General features: G+C 51.3%; 1 protein-coding gene across 2 annotated transcripts in view; it reads right to left on the bottom strand.

The window, feature by feature from the left end:
• Positions 1-2,640: 2,640 nt before the first annotated feature.
• Positions 2,641-15,967, bottom strand: part of ARID3B (AT-rich interaction domain 3B) — a 56,853-nt gene continuing 43,526 nt past the window's right edge. Inside the window, exons 5-9 of one of the 2 annotated variants that reach the window (XM_036736851.1) lie at positions 8,999-9,182; positions 8,537-8,805; positions 8,112-8,369; positions 5,821-5,916; positions 2,641-5,071 (exon numbers count right to left, since the gene is read on the bottom strand). In XM_036736851.1, the coding sequence (XP_036592746.1) occupies positions 4,911-5,071; positions 5,821-5,916; positions 8,112-8,369; positions 8,537-8,805; positions 8,999-9,182 (968 nt within the window). In that variant the 3' untranslated portion in view covers positions 2,641-4,910. The remainder of the gene's footprint in view (positions 5,072-5,820; positions 5,917-8,111; positions 8,370-8,536; positions 8,806-8,998; positions 9,183-15,967) is intronic. The other variant, XM_036736852.1, reaches the window with a different exon arrangement.

Here is a 15,967-nt window from a genome sequence, read left to right as displayed (position 1 = left end):
CTTGACAAATCTTACCTCATTTGAACCTCACAAAAGTCATGGGAGGTATTATTTTCCCTCATTTTACAGATGAGGAAATGGAGGCTAATAAAGGTTAAGTGATTTGCCCAGGGTCACCCAGTTAAGTGTCTGAGACAGGATTCCAATTCAGTTCTTCCTGACTCCCAAGTCCAGTTCTCTATCCACTGAACCACCTAGCTGCCTCAAATCTGCTGCTTTCCCCATCACTGAGCTGTTAGAGCATGGTATGATAGACTGTCCAGTACTACGTACCTCTTGTCTTTCTAACTGTAGCTTTGCCCTCCAACAAGGCCAGCACCTTTATGCCTCTCCCATAGTGCCTAGCACTGGGCTGGTGGACCTAGTAGACACTTGACCTCTCTTCTGCCTTCCTTTCCTTCCCTCCTGATATTTCTTCCCCTTAATCTTGGGGTAGGACTCACTTTCAGCAAACCTATAATCCAGTTATTTAGGACTTAGACTATCCTGCCTGAGTAGAAAAAGTCTGGCAAATGGAAGACTCCTGAGCCATAATGCATTGCAAAGGTGTAAAACCTCACTGCTAATTTTAGCATCAGCCAGGATGAAGGCCTAATGTTTCATGTAAACCCCATTACAAAAGTATGTAATCTCAGGTGTGAACTACCCAGTCCAGGAGCAGAGGGGAAAGTGGATGGGGTGGTAGGAAAGAACTGTTCTGGAGTCAGAGGATGTGAGTTCAAATTCCATCTCTGGTATTATCTGCATAACCTTGGATATATTTACCGTCTGGGCCTCAGTTTCTCAATCTGTAAAATGAGGTTGGTTGGACTTGATGGCCTCTGAGGACCTTTTGAGCTCCAGATCCATGATACTGTTTCAAAATCAAAGGTATATGTCTTCAACTCCCAGGTATGAGTTAGCTTACTCAACATGTATGTAGCCTAGACCTCCACCTCCACCCATCCCACAAGTACTGAATAGTGGCTGTTATCAGAAAGGAATTCTGACTAGGATAGGGATGGAGCCCGGAGGGGAGTTTTCTTAACCCAAACCTTACAGAGAGGCTGAGCCATTGAATTCCTCTTGGGCAGTGTAAGGGGCACTGAACAACTTTGGGTTAGGACACTATCTTCTGTCACTAATCTATTAGCATCTTAGTTAATCTGAATGTTCCCATCAGGAACTCATTAGCAAGGAGTAGTTGACGGGTTCCTATGTTGGGCTCTTCGGGCATGGAACAAAGAAGATAATCCTTCGATGGAAAAGGCTCGATTAAGGTAGGGCAGGCCAGGGCTCTGGTCATGGTAAGGGGTGAAGAGGTTACTCAAATTCTCCCATCTCTCACACTTTCCTGGGTTCAGCAGGCCTAGAACACACAGACAAAAATCACAGAAAGAGGTCCTTTCAATACTAGAGCCCTTCTTGGACTGCCCCCTGGTGGCCAGAAGTCAAGACCATGGCAGTTGGACAGCACCAAGGGCCTCATATAAGCCATTAAGGGTTTGATATAGAGAGATCCAAGGTCTGAAAATAATCTTCATTCTCTCTGTTCTATCACTGACTAGCTTAGGGAAAAGCTCAGTGCGTTTCCTTAGGAAAGGGCTTGTTTCTTGCACTGTAGAAGTCGAGCCCAGGGAGGCATTCAGCAAGACTGAACTGAACTGGGGGAAGGGTGGTCCTGGCCCCTAACTTCTCCAGACCTGTCCCCTCAACAGTGAAATGGGAGGTTGGAACAGATGACCCTAAAGACCCTTCCAGTTCTAAATCTATGATCCCATGCCGTATAGAGGAACTCCCATTGCTCGTGCAGAATGGCAGTGCTTTAAGTCTTAGTTGCCTGGGAGCACGGGGATCCCACTGCCAGTATTTTGAGGAATGACCTACACTCCAAGGCTGGTCTTCTGTACTCTAGAAAACTTCATTGAAGAGCTCACACAGGCAAGTACATGTTGCCTCCCTTCAAGTCCTCACCTTGGAATGCTAATATCACTAAAATGATGCAGCCAAATACTCAGAAAGGAAAATTCTTTGAGAAAGGCCTCTGGATCCTGATTACGGGTCACCCAAGTAGAGCAGGCTCATCGCTTCATGGTCATTCTTTGCTTCTGATCGCCAGAGGACTCTTCCCCTTATTCACCAGAACATGTTCTCACACGACTTGCTGTTTCCAAACACTTACATTATTGGTGGCCAGCTGAGCTCCAGCTTATGGAAATGAAATGATGAAATGACTCCATTGAGAACATACTCATTTATATCAATGTGCTGATAGTCTGAAAGGAATAGCTGTTGTATTGCTTCTCAATCCCTCCCTATCCTGGTCTGTTGACGGATGGACTCCGCCAAATAATCAGCCAGAAGGAAAACTTGGTTGGGATCCTTGGTCTGTGTGGCAGGGCATGAGCTCAGAACTAGGGCTAACAGAGGCATGGATTGGGGGAGATTGCACGTGGCAAGGGTGGGACAGCACCTGGCTCCAAGTAGAAGCTGGAGGAAGTTCTCTCCCTCCAGACTCGGGACTGAAGGAAACAGCTTTCCATCCTTTTCTCGTAACCATCTGTTCCAGGACCGCTGCCCTCAGCCCTACCCACCCACTCACCAAGTAATAGAGTATTTTATATAGAAACAGCAGCAAAGAGGCCATGGCCTTGTGTTCTTGTGAAGAGGTAGAAGTTTATTGGAATATAAACATTCAGAGAACGTGTAAGATAGAAAATAACAACATGTACAGACCCTTGCTGTAAGAAGACATCTGAGGTATTCATCCACCGCCTAGGCTACCCATGTGCTATCACATTTTCATGTTAGAATATATAAGATATGGGGGAGGGGGGAAGGGGGGAGGAGGGAGCAAAGCTGCCCTCGCTGTTTGGTTAAAAAAGGTCCTTTCTGGGGAAGCAGATCTTGGAGCCAGGGCCCTCCATCTGTGTCCTCCTCCACAGGCACACCCCTACACTGCCCTCTGCTCGGGTGAGGCCAGGCAGGCTTTACTGGGGGGAACAAGCGACTGCAGAGACATCCTGCACTTTTCCAGCTTCCTCCAGGTGGAAAGTCCATCCAGCATGACCAAACCCCTGAGAACTACATGCTGCTTACATGAGCTGGAGCCCAGCCAGGGGCCCAGGACAAGCCAGTGAGGGAGGCCTAGCTGCCCCCACCCTGCCTTGGCACCCGACTCCTGCCTTGGCGATGCTGGTTTTTAGAGATGCCACCTCCATCCCACAATGTCTGATTCATGGGTGGGATCTCTGAATGCCAGGAGAGGAGCCCTGGCTGAAAAGAGGCCAGGCTACTTGGATCTGTCGTGTGCTTGTTTCTGCCTGTGCTCTCCACCCGAGCCAGCGTGGTCTAGAGTGAAGCAGCACTGAGAATGGCAGGATGGAAAGTGCTTGCTCTCCTCCAGAACTGTTCATGGATCTCTGTGCAAGAACAGGTTCCAGACCACGGGGCCAGAAGGAAGAGGAAGCCTTGGGGCAGCTAGAGAACCCTGCTCTTTGGCTCCAACCAACAAGGTCCCCAAGGCCTCAATGGTACCCTTTAGGGGGCACGCATGGCCCCCAAATGCAGGATGGTGGGGTTGGAAGAAGAGTTGTGACAAGCCCTGCTTTGGGAGGAGAGGGGCCTTGATCTCCTAGGCGAGAGTCTGGAAACCCAAGCTGGCATGAGGGATGAGTCTAAGCTGCCCATCTCCTCTCTCTGGCTCCTATCCCTGAGTCATCTGCCTCTTGCCTTCCCTGCCCCTTCTCTGTGGTGCTAGGGAAGGGCCATTAGGGCTGGGATACCAAGCTATTTGCTTAGCTTTGGGGGTGGGGTGCTTTTTTCATCTTTGGTGCTACAATAATAATAATTATTATTATAATAAAAATAAAAAAACAAAGTCAGCAAAACACATATAAAAAGATTTCAGAGATGCAAATACTTCCTGAAGAATCAAACAACAATTACAAATCTGAGGTATTTCAAAGAACCCGATGCAGGCAGGTTAGGGGACCGGGGGAGGGGTGCTGAGCTAGCCCCAGAGTCATGGATGGAGGGGGAGGGGGAGGGGGAAGGAGGTGTGGGAGTGGAAGGGCCAAGGGGAAGGCCAGGACAGTTCAGGACTGGCCTGGCCAGTGGAGTGTGGGGCAAGTGGTCTGGAAGGACTATGGGGGATAGGGATCATGAAAGGGCATATTTTCCTTGGGATGGGATGAGGTGAGTACCCTTGAGTGACCTTGGACTATACAAGACCCTGAGAAGTGATCCCTTTCCCTCAGAAGATAGCTCAGCAGTGCTGGGGGCTCCCAAGGCTATGCTCAGGCCCCAGGCTCCATTCTGTGCGACAGTTAAAAATGGAGCAGGCAGAGCCCTGGGGCTCACTGGGCATGTGATCCACACCAGGTAACCCAAGATCTCTGGGGAGGGGCAGGGTGAAATGGATAGAAGGGAGATGCCCACCCTTCACCCTCAGAAGAGGCAGAGGGGGAGGGGACAGGGCACCCTTAGATATTGTCTTTCCCTCGTGATTTGGGGGAGAATGAAGCTTAAGAACACAGCTGGCAGGATGAGTCAGTGACAATAGGGTGATGATGATGAGCAAGTGGGAAGGGAAATAAATTAAGGGGAAGGCTCATGGAGGGGAATCCAATCCCCTGCCGGCTCTCAGATTGTCGATACACTGTGCTGCTCCAGGTTGGGAGACACCAGTCACTAGAGACCACCCTCTCCCCATCAACTAAGACAACGGCTGATTGGACAGCACGCCCCCCCCCCTCCAGCCCCTTCCCTCCCCAGGGGCACAGCAGGACTTGAATGGGGCTAGACAGATGGGCCAGCCGGGGCCCTTGCTGTCCAGCTGGATGGTCTTGGAAGTGGTGCTGGGGGATGAGGTAAAAACTGTTCAACTCCTTTCCTGGCTCTTGAGGTGGGGAGCTGGGCCTCCTGACCCATCAGAGGGCCCAGCTGGTTGAGGGCTCTGCACTGGGGGTGCCCCGTGATGAGGTAGGACTCGGGGAGCAGTGGGAGCTGACGCTGCTGCTGCTGCTACAGGTGCTCTGGGGGGCTGGGCTGGCAATGAGATGGACCACAGGCTTCTGGGCGAACAGCACACCTGGGGCAAAGAAAAGACATGCTGGGAGGGGAGTTGGTGCTTTAGCCTTGTCAATCCCATTCATGGGGATCCCAGCCTCCTCAGAGAGGCCTGCTGCAGTGCTAATAGAAGTGACATCAAGGCCAAGAACCCAGAGGTCCCAACTTTCCCTCCTCCACTGTCCAAATGACCAGCTTGCCAGAGGGCCTGGCGCCCACCTGGTGCCTGCCCTCCTCCGCCCTGCACTCCCCATCACACCAAAAAGAGGCCACAGGCACATCTAGGGCCAGATGGGCTGCTTAGAAAGATCGGCCTCTCTGTTCCCGTCAAGCTTTCCCTCAGTTACTCCTCCCACAGTGAGCCAGAAAGGCTAGTGACCAGTGACGGGGAGAACACTGACCATTTTAAGAAACCTGGCCACGTCCCCATTGCTCTAAATGCTCTGGAAATATGTCCATATCTCTATCTAAAGGGGAAAACTGAGCAATCACTGCTTGTAAAAGAGCCGCTTGGCTGCCCTTTCACTCCCAACCATCCTGTGAGCTAAGAGACCCAATATCATCGCCTCTATGTAAAAGCTCAGGGAACCAAAGCCTCCAAGTACGGGCTCGGCCTCAGCTCCTCTGCTCTCCTCAGTGCCCCACAGACCACTTTAGCACTGAAAGTGCCCATGGGAAAAACCCGCCTGGGGAGGTGAAGCAGCAGAGGAGGCCACCAGGGTGCTGCCTGGGGAGAGGGCCAGAGGAACCAGCCCACGCTGCTCCCTTCACCTGTGTAGATGGTCCCGTTGATCTCTACAGACATGTTGATGCTGCCGATGCCACTCGTGGACAAGTTCAGTGCTGCTGCTGCCTCGGAGCGATCTTCTGCTGGGAGACAAGGAAAAACTGAGGCTTGGGTAAGCTGGAGTTTCCCCTTCTGCCACCTTTCTGGTTCCCTGGGGGAATTTCTCGAATGATCTGCTCTGGGGTTTGGCCAGAACAGTGAAAAAGTCCTTCCCATGAGCTCAGAGTATGGCAGTGGTCACAGGAAGCCGTCTCGTTTTCTCCACGGCTCCCTCCCCACACAGACCCTCCAGCCTCCTGCCCCTCCCCCCCAGTCTCCTCTCCCTTCAGAATGGCCATTGATCCAAACGACACAGTTGTTTCAGACTCTCCAGTGCTCCCCCACCTTTCCCTAGCACATACTTTCACCCCAAACCCGTTCTAATGACACGGTGACTCAGACAGTAGAGCATTTCTGGAAGAACTGGGCCACCGGGAGCCTAGATCTCTGCTGATCTGAGGCCGAGAGGAACTGAGCCAGAACTTGCCACCGAATCCTGGAACCCTAGGTCATCTGACTCTCAAACAGGTCCATCCCTAAACCGTCAGAGAGCAGGGTTTCTATCGTTTCCAAGGATGGGGTTTGTAGGATCTTCAGTTGAGAAGAATCCTTAGGGGCTGTTTATTTTAGTCTTCCCCGAGAATTTCACTGGACTCTTGACCCCTAACTTTCGTTCACTGGTTCAAGGCCCGTCCTCTGGAGCCCCTGAGAAGTCTAACATCTTTGCTCTAGAACAACCTTCAAAGCATAGGGCCCAATCCTCGAGAGCAGAGGCATCAAGCTCCAACCCGAATAAAATGTAACCAGGAAATGTTTAACAAAATAAATAAGATGTGCAACACTGATGATGTTAATTTGTGGTTTTCTAAGTCAATATGCAGCCCAGATCATTTCTACTTGAGTCTAAGCGCAGCAGGACTGTGACTTCTGTTACTCTATACATGGGTCCCTAAGAAACCAGGTCCTAGTTTTTCCTTCTGTTAGAGAAATACTACTGGGCAAGTCTTTCTTTCTCCACCCCCAAGCTGTACCCCCACCTTTCTCAAAGCAAACTTTCCCCTTCTCCAGGTCCTGGTAGAGTTATCTCAAGAGGGGGAGGGGAATGGGGAGTGTTTGGTAGCTCGGTTAAAATTCAGGGTCAGCCCTTAATTTATTTCTCTTCCCACTTGCTCATCATCATCACCCTATTGTCACTGACTCATCCTGCCAGCTGTGTTCTTAAGCTTCATTCTCCCCCAAATCACGAGGGAAAGACAATATCTAAGGGTGCCCTGTCCCCTCCCCCTCTGCCTCTTCTGAGGGTGAAGGGTGGGCATCTCCCTTCTATCCATTTCACCCTGCCCCTCCCCAGAGATCTTGGGTTACCTGGTGTGGATCACATGCCCAGTGAGCCCCAGGGCTCTGCCTGCTCCATTTTTAACTGTCGCACAGAATGGAGCCTGGGGCCTGAGCATAGCCTTGGGAGCCCCCAGCACTGCTGAGTTATCTTCTGAGGGAAAGGGATCACTTCTCAGGGTCAGCAGAAAGGGAAGCTCAAAGGCCCAGGTGACAACCCTGGTGGTCCTGAATGAGGAGCCTTCTTAAGAGGCCTGGGATTGTCTCGGTTTCTCCATGTCCTATACTCTGGGTCAATGTGGGCAGAGTGGGAGTTCTCTGGAAAGGCCGAGGTCCCTTCAGACCTCAGACTTTTCCCCAAAGGCCCTTAGTGCACTTTAATGACTAATCTGGTCCAGAGTCGGGGTTCCGGAAACAAGCAGGAAAGGAGAGGAATATGAGGAGTGGGTGAGGCAAGGCCGTCAATTATGCCACCAAACTTGTATTTCCTCCTTCCTGTCATCTAGGAAGATTAACAGTGGGCTAGGAAGCTTTCTAACTGCCCAGCCTCAGGCAAACTGCCCCCTCCGCTGGGCCCCTGTAATGATGGTGGTCCCTTCCTCCCTAAACCTGCCCTGGCCTTGCCTACATCTGGGATGAAGGCTGAGCCCTTTAATTTAACTGGATCAAAAGGGTTGGGGAGAAAGAAATAGCAGCTGTTGCCTCTGAAGGTCTGTGCCCCCCCCCCCTTCCAGGTTTGCCAGAGGGGCAGGATGAGGTGGGACATTGTGACCTGACAACATCCTTGGGGCTCTTGCTAGGAGAGCCTGGGCAGGAGCTGCTTCTCCCTGGTGTCCTCTTCTTCCCTAGCCAAGTCCTGTGGACGTCACCCCTTCTCCCTCCACACCCAAGGCTTGCTCACCCCTGCCGTTGATTTTAACTTTCATGGGGAGCTGACGGGCCACACTCAAAAGGTTTCGATGGAAAGCCTGCTGCATGAACCGCTGTTCCTCCTCAGTCATCCTTGACGCCTTCTTCTCAGGAGGCTCCCCGGCCTCGAGCCGTTCCCGCAGCTGCTCCAGGGTAGCGGTGCGGGGGCCTGCCTGCTGGCCTCCCGCCAAGGTCACTGGCACAGCCAGCCGGTTGGGCATGGGCACTGTCATGGCAACTCCATCACCTGCTGATGGGATCAGAATAAGGCTAAGGGGTTCTGAGATCAATACCCGCCTCACCAATGCACCCCATGACCCTCAGGCTTGGAAGCCTGCAAACGTAATTCTAGCCTTACGCTTCTTGATGATACCCCCTCCATCCTCTTTCCTCCCCTGGCCCCAGAGAGTCACTGACCTTTCCTGAGAGTCGCTGCCGGGGGCAGCCGAGGGCCATTAGTCCCCCCGCCAGTGCTGGGGGTGAGTCCGAGGATGGGGAAGCGGATCTTTGGAGGAGAGAGCAAGGAGGTGGGCCCGGCAGGAGTCGTAGGGGAGTAGCTGAAGAGGGAGGAGCTGTAGCTGGGCCGACGCCCCTCCCGCCGGTTACCGTCAATGGCGGCCTGGAGCTCAGCTGGGGAGCTCAGAGCCTTCTTCTCACATTCATAAGCATACAAGTACTTCATATACCTGGCAGAAGAAAGATTCAGAAGAGCAAGTCACCCAGCTCTGTCCATGCCAACAATGTGGGTCCAGCCTCCCTCTGCAGCCTGCCTGCCCAGAAGTCAGCCTTGGGGCCAAGCTCAGCGGAGCTCTTCCTTCTTCCTCGCCCACCCTCCTCCCTCCAGGTTCGGGCTCCCTCCCCAAGGAACCAGGTGCTCACTGGGTGCGCAGGGTGAAGGCTGCGCTGGTGATGGACGTGGGGAGGTTGAGGCCTTTGGTGATCTCCCTCCAGATTTTCTTGTTGATGATCTCCACCAGGCCCCCCTTCTCAGTGACCAGCTTGTAGAGCATGTATAGGTCCAGGATCTGCTTGGCCATGATGGGGATCCGGTTGATGGGAGTCCCTAAAATTGCCCCGAAGGACAACAAAGAGAGAAAACACAACATCAAAACCCTGAAAGAGGACTTGTGATGAATCAGGAATAAATGCTAATTAATCTATCCACTCAGGATCCCAGATCCTGTCTGTCTGGAAGCCTCACTAGATCAGTCTGCTAATCATTACACAGGAAGGTAACACTACTCAATTCAATTTGATTGTGTATGCATTTATTAAGCACCAACTATGTGCAATCCCCTTGGGATACAAAAACAAAAAAGAAACACTACTTGTTTTCAAGGTGCTGACATTGCACTGGGGTGGAGTATACCATGTGCCTAGATACATAAATACCAAGTAATCTGAAGAGGAGGGAGAAAATGCTAACTGCTGGGGAGGGGGGGGGTCACAAAAGGATCAAAGCCCCTGAGAGGCTAAGTCCAAGCCCTCATTGAGGAGAGAAAGAAACCAAAGCCTGTCCAATCACCCAGCTTGTGTCTGGGGGAGGGTTCGAACCCAGGTCAGACATGTGGACTATGCCAGCCTGTGCAGAGGAGGCAGCAGCTTAGCCAGAAGAGGTGATATGAGGAGGAATGCCCTCTGCACATAGAGGGCAGCCTGTTTGAAGGCAGAGAGAGGAGGGAGAGTGGAAAGTTGATGAGGCACACAATGAGGAGGCCTGTTTGGTTAGGACACTGAGGGGGGAGTAATGTAAAATAAACCTGGAAAGGCAGGCTGGAGCTACATTGTGCCAGGCTAAGGAGTTTTTATTTTGTTCTGGGAGAATTAGGGAGCCACTGCAGACTTTTGAGCCAGGGACTGACATGGTTGGATCAGCTAGGAAGACAACTGGGCAGCTGTATGGAAAATTGTTCAGAAAGGGAAGACTGGAAACAGGGAGAACAAGTAGGGAGCTATTAGAATGATCCACCTGAGAGGTGACGAGGGCTTTACCAGTGTGGCAGCCAAGTCAGATTTCTATCTGTGACCCTTCCCCTCCCAGGCCAGATGGGCATGAGATGACTGCCCAACTCCTTTTCAGCTTGGCATTTACATAGTCCTTGCCTACAACATGAGTGGCGGCTGATAAAAGAGACAATCCAGCTGCTTCTGGGCTGGACGGGCCAACCTTGATAAGATACACTGGTCTTGACAAGATGAACTGGACAGCTGCCAAATCTCCATTTCTCTCTCTGCTATCTGAATAAAACCCTAAGATTCTGAGAAAGAAACAGGCCCAAGAATCTAGCTCCCTCAAAGGGAAGGAACAGGCACGTAGCAGAGAGAAGGATCCTTTTCCTTAGGGTAGCCTACCCTTTTTGGGGATGGAGCCCGAGGGAAAAGCAGCAAAATGCTGCTAGCAGCCTGGACCTGGACAAGTAAGAGAGCCCCATGAACTGTGTGTGGGAAACAGTTACAAGGACAGAGTTGGCGCCTCAGGCCATGGTATGAAAAAGGAGCCACAGCCAATCTCTGGCCACCCGGCCCTCCTCCACTTGCTTGCCCCTCCAACAGTCCCCTTCTGAGTGGTGTACACTTGCCTTAACTCCAGTCTGTGACTGCCCTGCTTATCTACACTTTTCACGTGACTGCCTCTATGCTCCAACCAAGCTGGACTGGATGCCTTCTCCCAGACATCTGTGGTCCTTTCCTGCCTCTACCCTTGTTCATCAGGGATCTGATGGGCTCCTTCAGTAGCCAGCTCAGATGCACCTTCCTCCAGGAAGCCTTCTAGGCTCCAATGGCCAGTGATAGTCTCTCTCTTCCAGGGCCTCTCCTCTCACCTCCCTTCTCTGCCTGGCTGAATGATCAGTACTACAGTCATCTGTGTCTGTCATCACCATAAATTCCTCACATGTCAGCCCAAGTCTCATTACACTGTCTCACATCACACAGTAGGTGCCCAATAAATGTCTGACCCAAAATGCTGTCCCCTCTCTGGCTACACTTCCTTTGCAGGGAGTCCCCTCTCAGCTTTACTGTTCTGTGATTCTAAGCAACAATTTCAAAGATTTGAAGAAGCTCAATCCAAGTGGGGACCGCTTTTCCTGGCCATAGCCTGGGTTCCAGAATGGGAAACAAAGGACTAGCATGTCCTCTACTCCCCCTGCCCTTTCCCACGCTGGTTCTGCTGCAGCTCTGCTCCCAGATCCCTCTGGCATTTCTGTTGACACCATGGCACGTTAAAGAAGCTGCTTGACCAGCAGGTCTTGATAGGCCAGAGAAGTAGCTAACGAGGTCTCTCTTCCTAATCTCTCTGCCCTCCTCCGGCCCCTGGATGAGAGAAGGGCTGGACAAGCTTCCGCCAACTGGCCATGACGGGAAGAGAGAGGAGCCAGGGACTTTATTAGGAAACCTGGCACCAGGCAGGAAGGACTGCTAATGAGCACCAGGGGACAGGGCAGGGAGGAGGGGGGCAGGGGCCTGGACCCAGTGGATCCTTTCACAGCCGGCTGTGATGCCTGTCAGAGCGCATGATGGATTACTGTCATCTGGCAGCCTCGGGATTAATGATCCAGAGGTCAGAGGGGAGAATTCCAGAGGGAAGGGTCACCATCCAGGTCAGAGTATAAGACTTGTTGCCTTTTGATGGCAAATTCATTTTACTGTACACAAGCTAGCCTCTCCTCCGTGCCCTTTTCCCCACCCCCAAATCTTGCTGAGATCTCTTATTCAGCTGCCCTGCTGGCTGGAAGCCTTGTCCTGATCAGATAAGGGTAATGTGTCTCAACTCTGTTTCCTCTCCTCACGCCTCCACTATTTTAAGAGAACGGCTTTTTCCTTCTATGTCCTGGAATCTCAGCCCCACCAACTCTAGCTGCTGGTGGTTGTTTTTTAAAAACAGGTTAATCCAAGTCAGATGGGGGTCTCAGACATTTGAAGGAAACGAAGGGTCAGTAAAGGAGTTCTGGTCTTCGGCTCCAGACCAGGAGACATTTCTTTGTTCTTGGAAGGTCAAAACTAAAACAGAAAATGATTTTGATTTGGAAGTCCGCATGCAAGACATTGAGAAAAGTGGCCTCCTCCATGTCCTCAGCTGAGCCAACCGCCATCCAGCTCTGTGCCAATGCCTGGCGTCTCCCTACCTCATCAGCTGAAAGTAATGTGTCCAACCATCCTCAAACTTCGGTCTTCTTACACCTACTTCCCCAGCCTCCACACAGCCTTATACTTTTGAGCCGGCCTCCTGGCTACTCTTCATGGAGATCCTCCATCTCCTGACAGTCTTTGCACTGGCTGAGCTCTGTGCCTAGAATGCCATCCCATATTCCCCTGGCTTCTCAAGATTCAGTTTAAATCCCATCTTCTGCAAGAGGCATTTCCCATCTGTCTCCCCCGCTTCCCTGATAGGACCTACCATTTACTCAGTATATAGCTTGCTTCTATGCTAAGTGATTTACTTGTTGTCTTGCCCATTAGATAGAGGGCAGGGATAGGCCTGGCACATCCCACTCACTCTTTCTTCCACGCATTTGCTCCCTTGGTTCTTCCTGTGCAGTACACCCTCCTCTGTTTGCCCACAGGACTCTACCATCCTCGTTGGCCAAGCATCAGGCCGCCTTCTTTCTCCAGGCCATTCCTCGTCACCCCGAACCATGTTCATCTCTGCACTCTGACTGCACCTACTGACTGGTGGCTTAGTTTAGCACTTCCCCCGTGGAAGCTCCGTGAGGCCAGGCACCCTGCTAATCTCTTCTTTGTAGGCGATGCCTAGTGATGTGTGTCTGCACACAGTAGGTGCTCTTGGTGGCTTTGTGGCTACCACATTTCCCAAGCACCCAGCTTGTAGGGAGGGAGTGGGGACATGAGGCTGATTAGAGACCGTTGGGTCTATGCTTCCTTGCCCAAGGAGCTGGGACTCTCTCATCTCCCATCTCCCATCCCCTGAATGGGCTGGGCAGGGCCTGCTCAGTGACTGAGGTGGGAGAAAATAGCATACAAAGCCTAGCAGGGTCCATTTTCCCTGCCTTAAGGAGAATACAAGGCCCAGCTGAGCAGGGCAAGAATACCATACATAACAAAAAGAAAATGGTCTCTGCTTTCAGGCTTGTGTTTTTCCCATGTAATTTGGGGAAACCAACTCCAGCCGTCTTGAGGTCACTGGCGCTGAAAGCTTTCCTGTTGGCTACACAAAGCAATGTGGGAAAAAGCAGGACTGTGGAGGGAGTTCTTTGCTTGAATTTCTCAGTAACTGCAGTTGGGGGAGTGGGGGGGATGGCCACTCAGGGACAGCACAGGGGACTCTCTGGGAGAATCCTTCCTCTTTTAGCTATGACTGAGCTCCATCACTCATTTCAAGGAAGCACCCTGTCCAAGGGTCTATCCTTATGGGGCTCCAGCGATGAACAGGAATACCTGTCCTCTCCAATGGGAAAACCACAGGGCCAAAGGGAAACAGAAACAGGTGATTAAGATGCAGAGGGGCCACACCTTGCCATTAGTATGCCACTGAACTCAGATGAGAATCAAACCAGATGATTTCTATGTTCCTACACACTAGGATTAAATCTGGGGAGACACAAGGCATGACTATAAACTGGTAAGAGCAGATCCCTTTGGTGGCGCTCCCACTGAATCTGAAGGGAAGGGCTGTCAGAGGGCCCAGAGGGTCCTGAACATCCTTGGGGGGGTGCCACTGTCATCCTCTGAGGCTGATCTTGACCTCTAAAAACAGCACATTCAGAATCAAGTCTGGTGAATAAGCTGATCGTATGATCGGCTGAGGAAAACGGTTTTGAGTAAAAAACAAAAATTGAGAGTGAGCTTTGAGGGCAGTGTGGTGCAGTGGACATTTCCATGCACTCACAGTCAGGGAGCCAGATTCAGGTGCCAGCATTGGCTCCTCACACCCTGCAGTCATTCTTACCCTTTCTCTAGGTCACAGTTTCTTCCTTTGTAAAAGGAAAGGTATTAGACAAGGCTGTTCCCAGGCCTCTCCCAACTTTAAATCCTAGGGAGCCTATGGATCTTCAATAGCCCCCACAGGGAGTATTCAAAAGGAGACCTGAACAAGGACAACATGATAAGAATGAATATCTGGATTCTGGAGGGGATGCCCCCCTTTATTTCAGAGCTGGCCCCTAAAGGAGTGAGGGGGAGTGGGAGATGTGGCACCTGAGAGCTACAGAGATACCATAGAAGAAATGTTCAAGCTGCCTGGAAGAGGAGAAGCCCAGAAGAGGAGGGGGAGCCTGGAAGAGGAAGGGGAATCTGGAAGAGAAGGGGGAGCCTGGAAGAGGAAGGGGAATCTGGAAGAGTGCTCCTCATCCCTGGGGGTCTCTAGGCAGAGGGTGGCGGACCACCCAGCAGGGAGGCTGGGGTGCTGTGCAAGGAAATTCCTGCTCAAGCTGACAGCAAGAATGCTTCCTCTTCCCACTGATTTGATATCGTAGAAATGTTAGAAACAGTTAACAAGTCAAAAGAAAGAAATGAAAAGCACAAACACAGGCAAAGTGGGGACAAAACTATACCTACATGCTGCTGATGTTATGGTTTATCTAAAAAATCGCAGGGAATTAGCAATTAAACCAATCGAGAAAACAGGTTAAGCAAGTTGTTGGTTACAAAATAAACCTCCAAATCAACGGCATTTCTATAGAATAACAAAATCCGAGAGTCATCAATGAAAAGGAAATTCCATTCAAAACAACTATAAAACACTTAAAATGTCTGGAAACGAACATCCGCCTGTGGCATTCTCTGACTCTGGCACCGTACTAGAGAACAGGACTGTTATCTGTGAGACCACAGACGAAGGCAGGAGGCAGGTATCCAGTTTCCTCAAACTAGCAAGAGAAATCCATTTTGGTTGGGAAAGCCACAGAGATCCCAGTGTCCTGTTCACGGCCAGCTTTATTCCCTTCCCCTTATTGTGACCATGCAGGCCATTTTCCTTGATTTTCATCACACTTATAATTCCTAAGTCCAGGTTAATTAATATGATTCTAGAAAAGTCAGTAAAAGACACCTGGCTCTTTTCTCAGGCTCCCCTGAAGAGCTAGGAGGAGCACCAGGCCTAGGCCCTTCAGTATTGCCATGACCAGGGCTCGGGCTAAGTGTGGCTGGCTGGATATGGGAGCTTTGGACAATTCCCGGAAACATGCAGGAGGCTTATGGAAAGGTAGGATCTGGGGCCTACCTCCCTTTCTGCTACATGGACCTAGGTATAGGGTACAATGCTAAAAGGAGATGGTTGATGACCTTCTGTTCCTATGTCTTTTGTTGGCAAGCCAAATTACTCTCAACCACAGAAAATCCATAGACTTGCTATAAAGCAGAGAGAGGCCAAAGGGCAGAAGGCTCATTTTAGCCAATTTACAAAGGAGGAAACTGAGGCTTGGGAAGAATAAGTGAGAAAGATGACAAGCAGGCAAATGGTGCTGAGTTACCTCCCACGAGGGCAGCTTGTGTGTTAACTTGGGACGGGTAGCAGCAAAGGGGCCAAAGCTCCTGCCTGAGGCCCATACATGTCAGGAGCTCCCGAACACACAGTCTCAGAGCCCGAGCTGGAGGGAGCTTGGCAGCCACCTGGGCTGATCCATCAGGCCACCCTAAACCCTCCTAGGTCCTTTCCTAGCCGCTCGGCGGGGTTTCTCCCTTTAAGATTGATGTTAATCTGCTATGTACAGCTAGTGGGACAGAAATAAACAAGAATCCGGCGTGCTCCTGTGGGTCACTCCCATTGCCCCTGCTGGAGAACGAGCGGCTGCCTCATCCCGCCTCCCTGAGGGGGACGTCAGCAGCTGATGTGTAAGCCTGCAGCCTGTCAGTCAGTGCTCCCAGAGCAGGAGCTGGAATCAAGGGTAATCA

Source organism: Trichosurus vulpecula, chromosome 8 (assembly GCF_011100635.1).
Source record: "Trichosurus vulpecula isolate mTriVul1 chromosome 8, mTriVul1.pri, whole genome shotgun sequence".
NCBI lineage: Eukaryota > Metazoa > Chordata > Mammalia > Diprotodontia > Phalangeridae > Trichosurus > Trichosurus vulpecula.
Note: the sequence above shows the minus strand (reverse complement) of the source record. Positions and strands in the feature narration are given on the sequence as shown.